Source organism: Caloenas nicobarica, chromosome 2 (genome assembly GCF_036013445.1).
Source record: "Caloenas nicobarica isolate bCalNic1 chromosome 2, bCalNic1.hap1, whole genome shotgun sequence".
Classification (NCBI taxonomy): Eukaryota; Metazoa; Chordata; class Aves; order Columbiformes; family Columbidae; genus Caloenas; species Caloenas nicobarica.
The window spans coordinates 78430672-78447805 of record NC_088246.1 but is presented as its reverse complement, the minus strand read 5'-3'; the positions used below and the strand labels follow the sequence as shown (position 1 = coordinate 78447805).

At 40.2% G+C, this 17134-nt stretch overlaps 1 protein-coding gene across 3 annotated transcripts in view; it reads right to left on the bottom strand.

Moving 5' to 3' along the window:
• The window catches only part of PIGN (phosphatidylinositol glycan anchor biosynthesis class N), a 119043-nt gene that overhangs the window by 63974 nt on the left and 37935 nt on the right, over positions 1-17134 (bottom strand). For all 3 annotated transcript variants that reach the window (XR_010605733.1, XM_065627773.1, XM_065627774.1), the window contains exons 9-12: positions 13371-13411; positions 11389-11448; positions 10248-10340; positions 8279-8334 (exon numbers count right to left, since the gene is read on the bottom strand). Coding sequence is in view for 2 of the 3 variants with exons in the window: in XM_065627773.1 (XP_065483845.1) it covers positions 8279-8334; positions 10248-10340; positions 11389-11448; positions 13371-13411 (250 nt within the window). In the remaining variant the exon portion in view is untranslated. The remainder of the gene's footprint in view (positions 1-8278; positions 8335-10247; positions 10341-11388; positions 11449-13370; positions 13412-17134) is intronic.

Below are 17134 nucleotides of genomic sequence, written 5' to 3'. Positions count from 1 at the left end.
ATCAACAGCAGAGAATCCTCAGAAAGAAAGTGAATGTCAAGTGATGCAAAGTCATGAGTTCATTCACTGAAACTTGGGAAAAAATTGACCAACTAAATATTTCAAAAATCAAAGTCTGGAACCATGATGTTTGCTTTGTATTGAACCTGGTGTGCAGTACAGAATACACGATGCTACTAGGGGCAATGATCAGGAAAATAAAATGTGTTACAGTTCTATGGACTTTACCAAATTACATATTTACATGAATTTTAGTAGCCAGAAGCTTATTTTTCCCATTTTCAAAATGTGTTAAATTCCGGTTCTTTAGATGTGACTAATCAAAAGAAAGAATTGTTTTACTATACCTGCCAAAGACAGCCTGAAAGCATATACTATGAGATGGAAAACTAAAACATGTGCAAAGGGCTGTCTCTAAGAGTGAAGTTTCAAAGATTAAATGATTTGGTGGGTAACTCTGTGATCCTTAATCTGTTTAGATGGCCTGAATTTTAATTGTTTACTACAATATTTTCAGGTAAGCTACTATAATAGGCAAGTCCTACAAACTTGATTTTCATAATTCAGGAGTAAGATGCATGTAGTTTATAGATTTTAAAAATTACAGCAATGTTTTCAGTATGCTAAAGTTGTGTTTTTTATAGAAAAGGTACTCCATATAAACCTACAATAAAGTGTTTATTACGGCTTCTTAAAGCCTAGGACTCTCAACATTCCCTCTCCCATCTTGATCTACTCTCTTTTCTCCGGCTGTTCCATTTCCAGGAGTTTCAGTCTTGGGGTGTCTAAATTTAAAGTAGATTTTTGTGGTTTTGGATTTTCTGGCTACCACGTTAGATTGTAAAGCAGCCAGTCTAGCTATAAGTTTGTACTCAGTTATCTTCGCAACTTTTTTTTCAAGAAGCATTGTATGTATCGGGCACTCTACAAGAAAGGAGTAAGGAAGTCAATAAAAGGCTCCCGTTTTAAGTTCTGAGGTTTTTGTTCTTTAAAGCATGAACAAATGGAGAGGACACACACTTTAACAGGCCAAAGACAGCAAAAAGCATCTTTACTGACACGTTGCAAAAATCTACTAGCAGATGTATGCTTCTGTATTCAGATTTACAAACAAGCAAAGGAGGAAACAGCGGGACACCAGTAAAACCACAGGAAGTGGTCTGACTGCTAATGGTTTAATCCTGGTCTGTCAAGTCTTAGGAAATAAAATAGCCTTTTAATTTCCACAAATCAGCATCCCTGATGCAGCATACTCACATATTCAACAGCAAAGTGCCTGAGGATATTTATGTAAATCCTTTAGATAGCAGAGACGAGAGCAAAAGGAGCAGGCAAGCTAAGTGCCAGCTGCCAATTCCCTGAACGGAGAGAAACAATTAAGATAACTGGGCTGCACAGAGCAGATTTTGCATGCAAACTACTATGGCAAGAGCTGCGGACAAGCAGAGGCCAGGAGGGAGGAGGTCATGCAGTGCCTCTAGCCCGCCCAAAGAGAGACTGAGAAGGTGGATGCAGGGCCTAGTGGGCAGAGGTTTTGCCTGAAGACCCAAGAGGACATGATGCAGCAGCCTTGGAAAGAGAAACTGCTAAATAGGGAAGATGAAGATCCTTGAAGGAAAGGAAATGTACCATTTTTTAAAGTCTTTTCTATTTTAGTACTGCAGGTGACATGTGCTGACTCTAAATAACAATGCCCTACCCATGCTGTAAGTCAGCCCCCACCTCTGCAAAACATATGATGATTTATAGAATCACAGAATCATTTTGGTTGGAAGAGACCCTCAAGATCGAGTCTAACCATAACCTAACTCTGGCACTAAACCATGTCCCTAAGAACTTCATTTCTACATCTCTTAAACCCCTCCAGGGATGGTGACTCCACCACTTCCCTGGGCAGCCTGTTCCAGTGCTTTATGACCCTTTCTGTGAAGAAATTTTTCCTAATATCCCATCTGAACCTTCCCTGGTGCAACTTGAGGTCGTTTCCTCTCATCCTATCATTTGCTACTTGGGAGAAGAGACCAACACCCTCCTCTCAAATAGTTGTAGAGAGGGAGAAGGTCTCCCCTCAACATTCTCCAGGCTAAACAGCCCCAGTTCCCTAAATATCTGCAGTGTTGTGGTTATGTCCTCTTCTGTTCCACAATTCTACATGCCAAACCTAAATCATAGTGACCATTTTCCAACCAGTTCCATTCAGAGCAGGCAGCTCGTGCTGTGTGCAGGCAGGTGCCTAATAGCAGGGTCCCACGGTCACCAAAACACGCTTGGACAGGCCCCCCCATACTGATCCCGACCAGGAGACCATGGTACATCAAAGAGCTGGTGAACCACATACCAGTTAACCTGAGCAGGCCCAGTCCTGTGCTGCCTGCCCAGCATGGCTCCAGGTTGTGCTGCACAAACCCTTGGCCCCAGGACAAACCCAGCCAGCTTGTGGTAGCCAAGGTGCCTGCAGGCAGCTCCCACTCCATACCTCCGATTACGCTGCCTGCCTGTCCTCGTTGCTGTCTAGAAGCATGGCAAGAAGTTCTCATGTGAACCTCCGTTCTGTTTGAGAGTAGAAATGATTAGGAGAGTTGACTGCTTGCAAGAAAAAAAATCATCTAATAGGCTTGAATGACCGAAAAAGGGGAACCTCTCCACAGACAGGATCAGAGCAGCACCAGGGGAAAATCCACTGGGCTCCATCTGATGCTGCATGAACACAGGGTACCCAGCATCTGAAGGGACACACGATTCACTTGCTACCTGTATTCTTATTTTTATTTTATCTTGTTAAGACGGCTGTCTTATTAAGCTATTTGTTATCAAGCCTTTCTTATCGAGATTCAGAAAGAGCCCTGCACTGTCTCTCTTACATCATGCCATGGTGCAGAACATCTTCTGCCCATCCCATCCCACCACCTGCCTGTCCACCTTCCCTCACTCTCATTGCAAGAAGCCTCACAAGTTCCAAGAAAAGGCTAAAGGGATTTATGCAAGTAGATGGAGAAATACATGTAAAACTTGTGATATCTTATACATTAGCCTCTTAGCTCCTTCTAAAGACCTTACCTACTTCCTACTTGATAGTAAATCCAATTACGCCTGGTCCTCCTGGGCAGAAGCTGCTGCTAGTAAGCTTTTCACGTACAAAAAGCTCCTGAGTGTGCTGCTGAAACCCGAGACCAGCAGGATGCCTGCTTTCTAAGAGGATTTCATCCTCCCTGAGCAGCCTTTAACAGTGCTTCAGACACACCCCATTCAGTGGAAGAGAAGTTCACATTTTTGCCAAATAACATGCATTTTATAGCACATGCATTGATTTCTCCACAAATAAATAATACATTTACTATTCAATACAGGTTTGTTTATTAAAACAAACAAACAAAACACAAACGAAGCCTCTATTTCCATTTGAGCACTTTTGTCTCTACAGCACTGCATTTCTGGTTTTTGTTCACGTGCATATACACAGGTTCCTAAAGCCAAGGGTGGAGGGGAGAGGGCTGCCACTCTGCCTCCCCGATACCAGCAGGCTAAAGGTGCCCGTACTGGCCTGCTTGTTCCAGTTGACCCAGAAGCAGGCTGGTACCTAGATCCTCACCTGGTAACACAGTGGGGACAAAGTGCAGAAAGGAAAAAGCTGGCTGCCTTTCCAGGGTTTACTACAAGCTCACAGAAGCTGCTGTCTCTCATTCTTGGCCACAGGATAAAGGAGCTGAAACACCTTCCCATAAAAATCAGTGCCTCTGATAAATCAAGGTTCCTCTGGAGACACAAAGTATTCAGACAAAGGGACAGGGAGAGTAATCACTGTTAGAAAGACCCTTGCCTACTGCAATAGCTTCACCCTTTCTTCCTGACATTCAATCCTTATGTTTGCTCTTGTAATGCATTATCACACGTATCACAAATAGCTCACATATTAATGTTTATTTAAATAAATGCGATTTATTTAAACTAAAGAAGAATAGGATGCTTTAAAGGACGTACTATGTTTAATGACATCTTAAGGAACCCTACCGCACGTAATGGTGGAGGAGAAATCACTTGTTTCACTTTGCTCCAAATGTCAATTTTCTGGAAATATCTATTATTTAAGTTTTAAAAGGCCATCAGACAGAGGGAATAACGTAGTGCTGTATCTCCAGTCAGACAAAAAAAAAAAAAAAAAGAGGTATTTGTGCATATGGCATTTCTTTGAAGTTGCTGTACATCTTCAAAGAAACTCTACATTAAGAAAGAATAGTTTTCTTTTCTACCAGCATTACAAATACATGATGTGTGATTATGTGGAAAGACTCGGTCTACATGATTGATACTTCCTTGCATCAAATCCATGCAAATGCTTAAGGGAGATATATCTCAATTCATACTGGAGGGCAGAGGAAATGGAAAGAGTTACATTTTCATACAGTGAGGGAGAGGCATATTTTTATTTAATAGCTGTACAATGCACATTAAAAATGCAGTGACTTTCTATATAACTATGCAACTTATAACTTGATTATACACACAAAAATAAGTATTTGGGATGATTAAAATGTACTATTCAAACAATTAAGTTACTTTAAAAATGCAGCATCGAGATGGTATGGGACTTCGCATATATAAGACACAAACTTGACTTTAAATAAGATACTTAAGCTGTTCCCTGCTGAAAAAAAAAAACCACAACCCTCCTATCGATATAAACTTCAAGACATTCAACAACAAAAAAAAAGCACATCTAGTAGAAAGCAAGCACTGATTATAATTCAGTTGCTTCTCTCTCTCTCTTTTTTTTAATATGGTGGTTCTTAAAATACTGCTGGTGCCACCTTACTCTGAGGCACCAGAGACTGAACAGCTGGAAGCACAGCCTTCCCTGAAAGCACTGTATAAACCAGGCATACTCAAAAAGCACTCCTGTGCATTTGTGTAATTCAATATCTTAGATCTCTCGTACCTGTTGGGATAATCAAATTGTACTAATTGGTTAAGAGAATTTCAGTACAACAACTGATGTCCCGTCTACTCACCTCACTAGACTGTCCTCATCCTACTCCTTGCAGGATTACTTTCAAAGCCCAGAGATGCCAGCTTTGGGAATGTTTCTGCAACAGCAGCATCTGGCCCCTTGGCACACTCCTCTTCAAACTATGCCAGCTCTGCACTTGCCTTGAGGTACATCAAATGGCTGGAAAGCTAATAAGATAGCTCGCCAACCAGGACTTCTGTCAGCAATCTTCATATTTGTCCTCCCTCACTCTTCCTTCAAAGCATCTTATGTCTTGGTACCTGCCTTTCTTACACATAAGGGTCAAAGAATTGTTCATGTATCTCAGAATCGTAGAAAGAAAAGCCTCTGGTTTTGCTAAGGAAGTAATTTTTGAAAGGTCTTTCATAGCTGGAAAAAAAGGTAGGGAGTGGAAAGGAAACTCATTTCAGACAGTAAATCCCTCCAGGTATCCAACTGCAATGTCAAATAAGTATTCTAAACAATTATTTAGTATCAGCTTTGCAGGTAACTTGCATATAAGAGATGCTCTTCTGCTCTTGCAGGTTCATTCCCCTGGGCCCAGGCTGTGCACCTTCCCTTGCAGAATCAGCAGACACTGGCAGCTGAGCTCTTTCTGAAAACTATTCCAAACACTTTCACAGGGAACATCAAGGTATGCTTCTAAACAGATTTTTTTCCTTGATCAAAGCACCTTGGCAAAATGAAAATGGCATTACTGGCAGCCAGCCACATTCTTATTAAGATACAGCTACCCACACTCTGACCTGCCTCAAACCTGGTCAAGTAGACACTATTGAAGTTTCCATCATTCTGAGCTTTAAGTTACATATTTCAGGCACCAGAAGGGTTAAAAAAAATGGATATAACTCCCTTGTACAACAACTCAAATCAATGAAGAGTGGTGGAAGAAGCTATTAGTGTCTGAATGAGAGGACAGTGATGCCTAGCAGAAACACAGCACAAAACGACACTCACCTGCAGCAGTGGACAAGGCCGACCATAGATCAACACAAATTAATGAGCAAAACTGCAATTAAACCTGAGCCAACAAGTCCAAATAGCGTATAGGTGTGCAGAACTGCAATCTCCACACCATTATCAGTTACTCTGAAATGTAGCACAGTATACCAAGAGATCTCTTGCTCTATATAGACAAGTAAGCTATCCCCAACTTTGCCTTTTCAACTTCTCCTGAAAAAGGCAGAGTAACTCGTACCCTTCTATACCCTTTTATCCACCACCAAAAGTAGTCGCAGCAAAGTCAGCAGAAGGGGGTACATGCCTTTCCCTCAGTATCTCACTCTGCTTCAAGCAAAATTTGTTTGAAGAACTGATGAAGGTTGCCTTACAGTGATACACCAGATAATGACCTGCAGCTGAAGCTCAGGCTCATGTTCACTGCTCACACACAGTCAGTCACCTCTGCGTGAAGGAGGGGATAGATCTGTAGCCAGGTCATGTCTAAAACGACCTCAGGTTTTCATTCAGTTCCTGCAAGCTGGAGCACTAGGAAGTTACATGTCTGCTTAAAAATAAGTTGGTGTTCAACCACTTCATCTCAACTACTGGTAACTGCTTAGACAAAGGTCCTTTGGTAGCTTCCCAGACACAGGCCAAGTTCTGAAAGTCAAGGGGAGTTCTGAAGACTAATTAGAATCTGGCCAAACTCCCCCCTGACAGCACACTGTGGATAAGTATTTGTATTAATGGTCTGACCATATGTGGTATGAGTCCTTCTGTTTTCCTAGAGTGAAGATAAAAAGTATCATCTTGAGGAAACAAAGGAAGTCTTTACCCATACATCAGTAAGCATAGGCACCTTTTGTGGGGTAATGCACATATCCAAGGAATTATTTTGGTCTCATACAAAAAACCTTTCCTGGAAGGGCCCATTAACCCCAACACTGATTCAGAAAGGTTTTAAGAATATCTGAGGAAAATAAATTTATTTTTGTAATGGACCATACCAAAGTAACAAGCATGTTCATACCAAGTTCTAGTCATATTTTCTAAGTGACAAAAGTCTCAGGCATTTCAGCTTAAAACAATCCAATATATCATAAAAAAGAAAGACGCCGGTCCATAGGGCAAAAACAGTTTCTTTAAAGATAAATTTAGCATTAAGAAAACCCATCCTATTTTACAGAATCAGTCATTTCTTGAGGAAAGGAAAATTTAAACAAGAGCTGTGAAATCAAACAAATAGTCTTCTCTGCAGAATCAAAGATGACTGACCATCCTTTTCATCTGGCATTTTTGTTTCAGATAGATCAGTAAATTCTTTGATAATGCACCTGTCATTCTTAATCAGAATTTGATCCAAAACATTCATTATGTGCCCTAAAATGACTTGAATCTCAGAGACGGTCTGGAACCTTTCCCTTTGAAGATGCTAGCAGAATAAAATAACACAGTAAATCTCTGTTCAGAAAGACAGCAATCTTTTTTAGCAATTAAATGTACTTCACAGGAAGAGATTCAAGTACTTTTTACTGCTGCTATGATTTAAAGATCTTAATTAACATCCGTTTTATTGCCCAAAGGAAAACAGCTGCTCTCGGTGGCAAAACGTTTTTTGGAGCACTCCTCAAACTGAAAGCCCAACTGAACAGTACCACGTGCACTCAGAGCAAAGCTTTCAAAAACCTTTCAGGGGGGAAAGAAAAAGGAAAAAGCAGCTTTAATTGGATAAGACTGAAGGGTGAGTGGGTCAGTAACTGCTCCATACACAGAGCTTGCAGACACACAAATCACTACAGAGACTCCTTCACAGTCCTGGAAGCACTAACAATAGGCAGCACAAATTCTAAAGATTTTTGAGCTTTTTTTTTTTGAATGCAAGGCATTGTTTGCTTTTCATTAGAATTTAAGTAACAGGAGAAACAATTCTTAGTTCAACTTTTATACAGATATAAACAAGAATAGATTGTATTTCCTGATCCTATAGGGATTTACACCTCACAAGGAATGCTAAAACAGCATAGCAAAAAGTCAGTGAAAAGTACCATGCAGTCTACATATAGCTATATTGTCAAAAAGCTTAGGCATATAGCCCTTAACAGAAAACTAAATGTAAGGAATAGGTTTTTTTAAAATCTACTTCTGACCAGAATTTTAAAATAGAAGTCAATTGCACAGAGTTCTAGCACAAAGTTTCATAATCAGATAAACACTATAATTTCAAAAGAAACCTGGAGAGACCAAATTTCTTTTGTTGCATCTCAATGAAATACCAAAGCGATAAGACAAACAATCCGGTAAAATATATACATAGTTTTTACAGACACTTACTTGAATGGTGTGAACAGAAATGACAGTGTTGTTTCCTTTTTCTGATGCATCTTAACCTGCATTAAAAAAAAAAAACATTGAACCATTATATGCAAGTTGCAAGAAAACTAAAAATTGTATCAGGATTAAACTAAAAACCACAGAAGAGTTCTAAGACTTTGGAAAAGGAGTGAAATCACACTGTCAATATATTGTCCAGGAAACTGGGTGTTATATTCCCATATGTGTAACTGTCCTGAGTTCCTGGAAACCCAGACCTGCTCTAAAGTAGGTAAAATAAACCACTCCACAGCCAGTGATTTTCACAGAAGGACTTCTACAGTTTGCAGGATAAAGGGAAGATATGGCTAGAAGTGCTACCAGACTTCAGTGGCAATCTCTCTCAATGAAACTGGTATAGCTTGTGCCAGACGGGCACTAGTACGCTGCAGCAACACTGCCGAAGCAATGCTGTTCAATCGATTAACCTGCACGTGGATAAAAATAGAAGGTTTTCATGCTGTCAGAGCCACTGTGCCCAAGGCCCTTCAAAACATCTTTAAGGCCTCCTGCCACAGCCTGACTCGAGCCTGACTGTTGGTGTAAGGCACAGACGGGAACTTTCTAAGCGCACTGCTCCCAAAACCTGACAGCTTGAAGTAGCAACCCACATGTCTCATCCTATCCATCCAAGGCAACATCCTCTCCAGGGAGCACAAGGTGTGGTCAGGTGAGTCCATCACAGGAAAAGTAAAAACCCACTCAGCATGTCTAAGCCAGTGCACTGCTTCTGCTTCAGCAGAGAAATGCAAGAGAAATTCACACATGATCCTTCCAAAACAATGCTAGAAATGAGCCAGACAACAAAAAAACAATTTCACACTACAAAATGACAGACTAAAAATAAGCTTAAAGAAAAGAAGGACCAGAGCTTTTCCTTTTTTTTTTTTTAAATAATCCCCAAGACATCAATTTAACCGAAAAAGACTTGAGTCACATTCTTAGAGCTGTGGAGCACGTTCTTTCAGCTGTGGAGGTTATACCAGCATGCTTCACCTTCACAGCCAGCCCACCAGGTACCTCCCCTGCCACACACCAGCTTGCCACCACAGATGTGGAAGTGGCTCTGCTGCTGACACTGCCAATCTGGCCTCCACACAAACTACATTTGGGAACCTGGCACTGAAGGGACAGAAGGTGCTGATGGTGCCAGTCTCTTGAAGGTACTCTCAGGCTAGTTCCTGGTTCCACCATCACGACAGAGATTTCCTGACATGGTAACAGCTCACACTCTCAGGTTCCTATCTGTGGAAAAGATGGTTTTGTCTCAGATAATGTACATGTTTTACCAAACCCGAGATTTTTGGATTTGAGACTTCCATATTCCACAGTTGGAAAGCATCTAGTGAAGCATAACCTTTTTTTGTTGAGGACCACATATGTGTTCTCATAATACAATAATATCTGATACTAGATGAATCAAGACAGAAAACCAGAGATGAACAGATGCAGAACAAAACAACAGATACAACAGCATTAGCTAAAAGTTAATTAGGCCACTGATTCAATTTCTTTAATGGACAGGTGCTTGTTACCTTTTTGATCTGTTTGTGTACTGATGCTGACTTAGAGCCTTGTCTCCCAGCCCCTGTTGCAAAGGCAGTATTGCCCTTTTCAGGTATCAGAACTCAGATTCTACCTACATACTACACGTAGGTTTACATTAACATTGATAAACATCAGCGTTTATGTTAAGAAACAAGAAAAAAGTTACTCATTCTCTTTACAAAAAAGGTGATTATTAAAGTCTTTCAAACTGCTTGAGATATGGCTCACAGCTAGTCAATCAACATCCCCCAGTATGCGCATTCAATTTTAGTCATTTGAATTACAGCATGCTATATACAGCATATATCCTAGTATAATTATTTTACACATAGCAAGAACTATTATTCAAAGAAATATTTTTCTTTACCATCTGCTTAGTTACCTTAAATTGCTCAAGAATCTGAACAGCATTGGTAAACATGCTCTCTGCTTTGAAATGAGCACTATTGTTCAGATATTCCAGAGGCAGAGTTCCCTGGGGAAGAAAAATACATATATACATAAATAAATTTAAATGATGAAACAGGAATTTCTCCAACTGAATCGCAGGCCAAACGAGCAGTAAGAATACTTCAAATCACTGCTGAAATAACTACTCTAACTCCTTTGAAAATACTCTTCTCACACAATTTCTCAGCATCACAGGCACTGTTTATAATATCCCAGCTCCTACAGGCATGCAAAAAAGGTAAATAACAGAAGTTGTTATTGAACCGTATACTATACAGTAACAGAACCTCAACCTCTAATCAGAAGCCATTTTTGAGATACCCACCAACACTTGTGAGGGGACCAGAGCAGTTCCCTGCCTCCCTGTGCCGGCAGCTTTCCTCACATGACCAGCACGGAACGCAGGACAAGGGCACAGAATTTAGGGCAGAGGCTCCAGAAGAAATATTTCTAAAAATGTGCTGTAAATAGGTGTTTTAAATGCAAAGCAAGCAGCATGAAAGCACACTAATGTAATGTTAATTGTCAATTAGATATTTATGAGACAACCTTCAGGATTACGTAATAATAAATGAAAGAAATTCAAAAGAAAAAGCCGTCTCACAGTGAGGGCGCTCAGTGTTCACTAAATTAAAGGCACAAGATACCCCCTGAAGAAAGTACACTAGTTTAAACAAGAAATAATTAAACATTAAATTGCAGGGAACAGCTTGTTTACAGGCTCAGCTTTCACGATCAAAATCAAGTGTTATTCAAACCATATTGCTTTTTTTACCATCCCTAAAAAACAAAGTAACAAAAAACTTGTGTAGCTCAAGAGTATAAAGTTGCAGATTATAAAAGTATCAGCTGCCTTTCCATTTGAAAGCACTATACAATATATAAATAGATTGAGTTTATTCTCTAAAGTGAAGACACACACAAATCTAAAACTACAAGCAGTCTCAATACTCTATTAACACTTTTCCAAATCTACAATCTTTCCCCTCACATGCCTCAAGTCTTGTCCCAAACACCTCTTCCTCTATGGTGAGTAGATTTTTATAATATGGAAAAATGTTTGTACTTCTTACCACAGAATTCAAGGGGAAAGGCACACCAATAAGGGAAGCCATCAGTGGTGCTATATCAGCCTGTGCAAACAGAAACATTCCCATTTTAATACAATACCAGCCTCTAGAGCTAATAAATTCAGCTTAATTTTAATGTACCTGCATTTGGAAAATTAAATGGTATGATACTGTGAAGTTATGACACACAACTCTCCTTTATAATATTTTTTTTTGTTTCCAGTAGTCATCATGGCATGATTAGATTCAAAATGTGAAGCTTCATTTATGATAAAGCTTCAAAAATAAATTTAGTTTAAAAAGCAAATATAAGTCCCCAAGTATCTATTTACAGGAATTCAGTGTCCCTTCCACTGCACTCAGAGAGGCACGCTACTTTTTATGACTATATGACAGAAAGAACTGATTTCATATTTACAGTTTTAAGAAGTATGCCGAATATACTGCTCTTCACAGCACTCCTTATACCGTGTTTCCAGGGTGCCGATTACTCACCTTCTCCCCTTCAGAGAGGGATTCTGCACTTTGACTTGTGTCCAGTCAGCTTTCAAGAAGGCTCTTCGAAGTATAACAAGGCACTTCACAAAATAAGTTACCATTACATTCTACTTGTGATGATTAACACTGCCTCTCAACAGGTTTATATTTTCCTTTAATACAAAACTATGCACCAAAATTCTTTGTTTCTCCAGCATAAATCTGAAGAATCTACACTGAAACAACGGGCACTGCTCCAACCTCAGATCTACGGTGCAGAAGCAGACTCCAATCCATTATTTGTAAAGGAAAATATACACGTGTTGTAACAGTAATCAGAAGTCTAGTGTGCTATTTTACCCATAGTTTCACATGTACTACAGGACAAAAGCTCTGCCTTTGGGGACTCCATTACCCAGAAAAAAGCGACACTCGAGACTCTCCTATACAGTCTCAGAATAACATCCCCATAACTCCTGCCAACCTCAAGAGGAAAATTCATCTCTAATTTTGTACCAGGGCTTTGCTGAAATAAGTTTATCCACAACATTCCCAACTTCAGCTTTCTAGCATGAGTTTATTAGCCTTATTTGAGCAGGTTTGGAGTCTGTCAGTCATATACTGGGTTTCACAGGATGATAGGAAGTTAAGTAAAAAAGCTTCAGGTGCACACAATTTACGCATCCTAACATAATGATTTAAAAAAGCTCGGCTGATCTAGTATCAAGGATTAGTCATCCACCTTTTTTTCCCTTTCTTTACAGTAAAAATTGTCTAAATTGCTAAGTGGTTGGGCCATCATCACAGACTCTGTTGAAAAAAACCAGAGTTTAACAGTATAGCAAGAATTGGCTTTGATTCAGTAATGACAGCAACTCCTGGAAAAAGTAACAAAATACAGACAATGAAATAGATAGCTCTGAAAAAAATAAACTGAATATACACGTGGCTAATTTAAGTGTAGCAAAAAGCACAGAGCAGGTGCTCACAAACATGGTTGTCGGCCCACGCTTTCTTTGTGTTTCGCTGGGCACCTTCAGAGGACACATCGAGGTGGTGTAAGCTCAGCTCCAGAATATTTTCAAAGTAGAAAGTAAACAGAAAGCATCACAAGTCATTCTAAAGGTTTGCAAAAACAAATCCCACTCTGAAAAACACATTAGATGCTATTCAAGTTACTTTTGGGTAACTGGCACTGAGTTTGAGGAGTACCTGGCATTTTACACTGCACTCTTTCTACAAAGGCATATGGTCACTAAAATGGTGAGATAATGCATCTCCAGGAGAACAAGTTGCACATAGCTGCCACATGTTAACAAGCCATTTAAACTTCTTCATATTATGTTCAGTATGGGTGTGGTTCCTGCGACTCAGACTTTTAAGGAACACATTCCAGGGAAATGCTACGTCAGCGTGATCATTCAAATTTCATAAATTAGTTTAAATCACACAAACCGAATAATTTAAGGTGACAATTTATGCACTATTACATTAGGTATGTTTGATACCTGATTGACGTCCAGTCTCTTCAAGTTCTCCAGTTTCCATTCTGCAAGAAATAACAGAACAAATGAACAGATAATCTACAGAGATTTGAAAGGGATAATTCAGTTGACATTTAATATCTTGTTGCCATTTTTCGTAAAGTGTTGTTACTAGAGAAAATTATAATTTGGCTTCAGGAGGCTAGCTCAAGAGGGGTTACAGATGGAACTCAACAGGCAGAAACAACAAAATGCATTCATTTCAGTTCACATTTTCTTTTATCCATCACAAAAAAAAAGCTGCCTGCAACTGTGACCCAGATCAGTTGAAGGAAGTCCAAGGTGTTTATTTTTTCAGCACAGTACCAAAAGCGACGTATTACCTCCTGGGCCAAATAAAAGATTCAAACTCAAGTTTAGAAAAAGGGCTGTTAAATCTCCTCAATAGTTTTTTAAAAAAAGGTTAACCCAAGGTCCCAAATATACTAGTACAGAGCGGTACAAATGTACCTCATGTCTGCCATAAGCAACGCTGGCCAAGAGCGAGCTCAAGGGAAAAGTTTAACAATTTAGCCATCGGAACAAGTACAATGAATGCAGAGACAAAGCCGAATGTACGAGCCCCTATGCTTGCACTGTGGTGCATCATACAAAAAGCTGGTTCAAAACAGTATTTTCCTACTCTCCATTAGCCTCCAAGGAAATAAAGAGGAAATTGCCTGTTTTCTTTGGAGGTGGAGAGTTATTTAAAAATGGAGTTTAGCGGGTGGGTTTTTTGTGGGGGAGCGTTGCTGTCATTGTTTTTTCATGTCTTCTTCTTCTAATGTTGACATTTGCTGCCCTGCTACCCACAGCAATAATATGAGCAAGAAAAAAAAAAAAAGACACACAGTTTTTTTTCATATTAAAGGTTTTTTAAAAAAAAAAAGAAATCAGATACACACAAAAACCTGATAAGGGCTGAAACAGACTTGCTGATAAAGTACTTAACATACTGTCAGTGACCTACCTAGAGCAGATCTCAAGTACAGCAGTAAAGATGTTAGGGGCACCTCCTCTTAACTTGGGAACCAACGTAACATTAGCTACAAAGGCACAAGCACTTTCTTCAGTACGCACAGAAAGCTAAACAGGCTGGTCACCACCCTGCTGATGCCACTTGCCAAAATGAAACCTCAGAAACAGCCGAGATGGAAGCAGGAGTCTGCCTAGCATCTCAGATCATTGATGGTGTAGCCATGTTGCCCATAAGTATCCTTGGCTGTATGTGAAGTAGAAGTTTAAATGAACAAGAAACAGGCTTCCTGAAAAATACTGGTAAACCTCGTTTATTTTCTCCAAACAGGCATTAAAATCCTAAACCACACCACCCTTTCTCCATCTCTCAATACACTCCATTTGTGCCAAACCCAAACCTGTCTCAGCTGAAAATGGCCCGAGACAGAGAACACCCACATTTGCAGTATTGCATGTACCAAACTTATTTTTAGCCATTAGTTCATACCACCACTAGCTTCAGGGGTCTGAGTACAGGTCCACTGTTATTATATTTGGTCCCAAGAGCACCCTGAAGAGCAGCCATGCACCTTAATGGCAGCAAGACATACAGTTACAGCGTGTTCCCATGGAAACACATGGGAAGTATTATCAGCATTAATCATGAATTGTGTTAAACTCACACCAAAAAGAACAAGCTCGCTTCCCAGAAAAGGAAATGGGTTTATATTTCTAGAGATATAGACTCTCACCTATATTTTTATTATATAAATGTACTGTTTGGTTTCCTTCAAATGAAAAAATGTTGTAAAACTGTCTACATGCACACAATATGCTTAAGACGAGAAGAAACTGTAGCTCTGCTAGAAAAACATCTAGCTTTGTAAGAAGCTTTTACATCTCCGCTTCCCTTGCCGAGATATTCCTCCGGTCTACGGGCTGCCCATGCTGGTTTACAATTCCAGCTCACTCTCTAGGTTTCCTGTACAGCGCTCAGCACAGTTTTCCACCCACTTCATAAGTTGGTTTTGTTGTTTGTTTTTTTTTTTTTCCTCTTTATCCTGCCCTGCTTTTACTGCAGCCTGCTGGGTAGTGAGATGCAAGCAGTTCAGGGAAATAGCAGGAAAGCGCCGGTTCAAGAAGAAGCTGAGGGTGAGGCTACATGAACCAAAAAAAATCTCATGTAAAACCCCACAGAAGCAAAAGCAGAGAAGGGGTACATGGAGCTCCCTCAGCCATGGCAAAGCAGGCTGAGCCCCCTCCAAAACAGAGATGTGTATAGAAGAAAACAACCACATCTCATCCTTCTGCTGTAGAAGGCTGTGCCTTCACTTAGAAGCTCCTCTGGACTCGCGCCCCAAGGCCACCTGGCAGGGCCTGCACTGAGGAGCTGGAGAGCAGCTTTCTGTCCTCTTTCCTCCTGAAGAAGAGTCAAGCCAACCACCAAGTGGGTGACACTGCACATTGCCCACAGGACGCGGGGCTGCCATCACAAATCTTCCCAAGATGACTGCATGGCCAGGTCTGAGGGATGGCAGAGTACAGGTGAAGGGACTGAGGAGGAGAAGGCTGTCATCCCAGAGAAGACACTGGGCCCTTCTGGCCATCCAAGGTACACATCGGTCTTTCCATAACAAATTGGACACACTAAGTCCTGCCTGTTGGCACAGCTCTTGGAGGTACCGACCTTCAATGGCAATGATAAGAGAGACAATTCACTGAGCTGCCTACAGCCTGCCTGCACTGAACAGAGCATCAGAAGTTTGTGAGCATTAGAAATATCCTGCTGTTTCCATGAACTCTTAACTCAGAGAAAGTAGGAAGGATTGTCAATAGACACAAGACCTTGGACATTGGTGCATACAATCACAAATAGAAACTGGACACTCACATACATCAGTGACACAGCGGTCTTGAAAATGCTCTCCTCTCCTGCAGGTAGTCTCAGCTGCATTTGTACAGAGCACGAAAGGCAAATTCAAAGAACTTTTCAAGAGACCTCTTTTAAGCATCTTTTCTTTCATACGTTAATTTTGTGAAAATATCTGGGATTGCAACTTAACTAAGTAGCTGAACTGTACTGACCTGCAAAAGTGCCAAGTTCCATTTCAACAACAATTTTTTCTTTACTTCTAAGCTACATAGGCTACTAGAAGCTATAATGTACTACCATAGAGAGAACAGTCACTTTTCAAGAAGATAGTTATTACTCAAACAGAGATTAAAACTCTCAAGATACTCAGAGAGAAACAAAGCTCCAATAGAGATTATCACTGGCAATTAAGAACCTGTAAAGATGGTGTTTAAACAGACCAACAATATGATTGACAGCTAGAAAGCTGCAGAGCAAGTCCAAAACAAAGGGAGGAGTTTCTGAGGTTTGCTTTGGAGTGTTTGGTTTATTTATTTCATTGCTGGTTTGGTTTTGGTTTTTTTTGGTTTGGTTTGGTTGGTTTGTTTTTGTTTGTTTGTTTTAACCATCAGAAGGAAAATATGAAGCAGGCACAGTGAGGTGCAGACGCATCCCCTCCTTTAAGAAAACACACATTTCCTAACAGGTGACAGCCAAAAAGCTTTCCCTACTGTGTAGCTGGAAGTCAGCTCAATACTCATCTTTCTTTAAATGCTCTCACACCATTTTCGTCTTTAGTTGAAGTCAAATACTGAGGTTTGTACTAAAGCTGCTGAGAATCAAGGAAACTGACAGCTGTAAAAATCAGCTATTACAGATCAAACCTTAGTGACATCAAGTGTCCTTAGAAGTCTAACAGCCCAGCCAGCACATACACTAA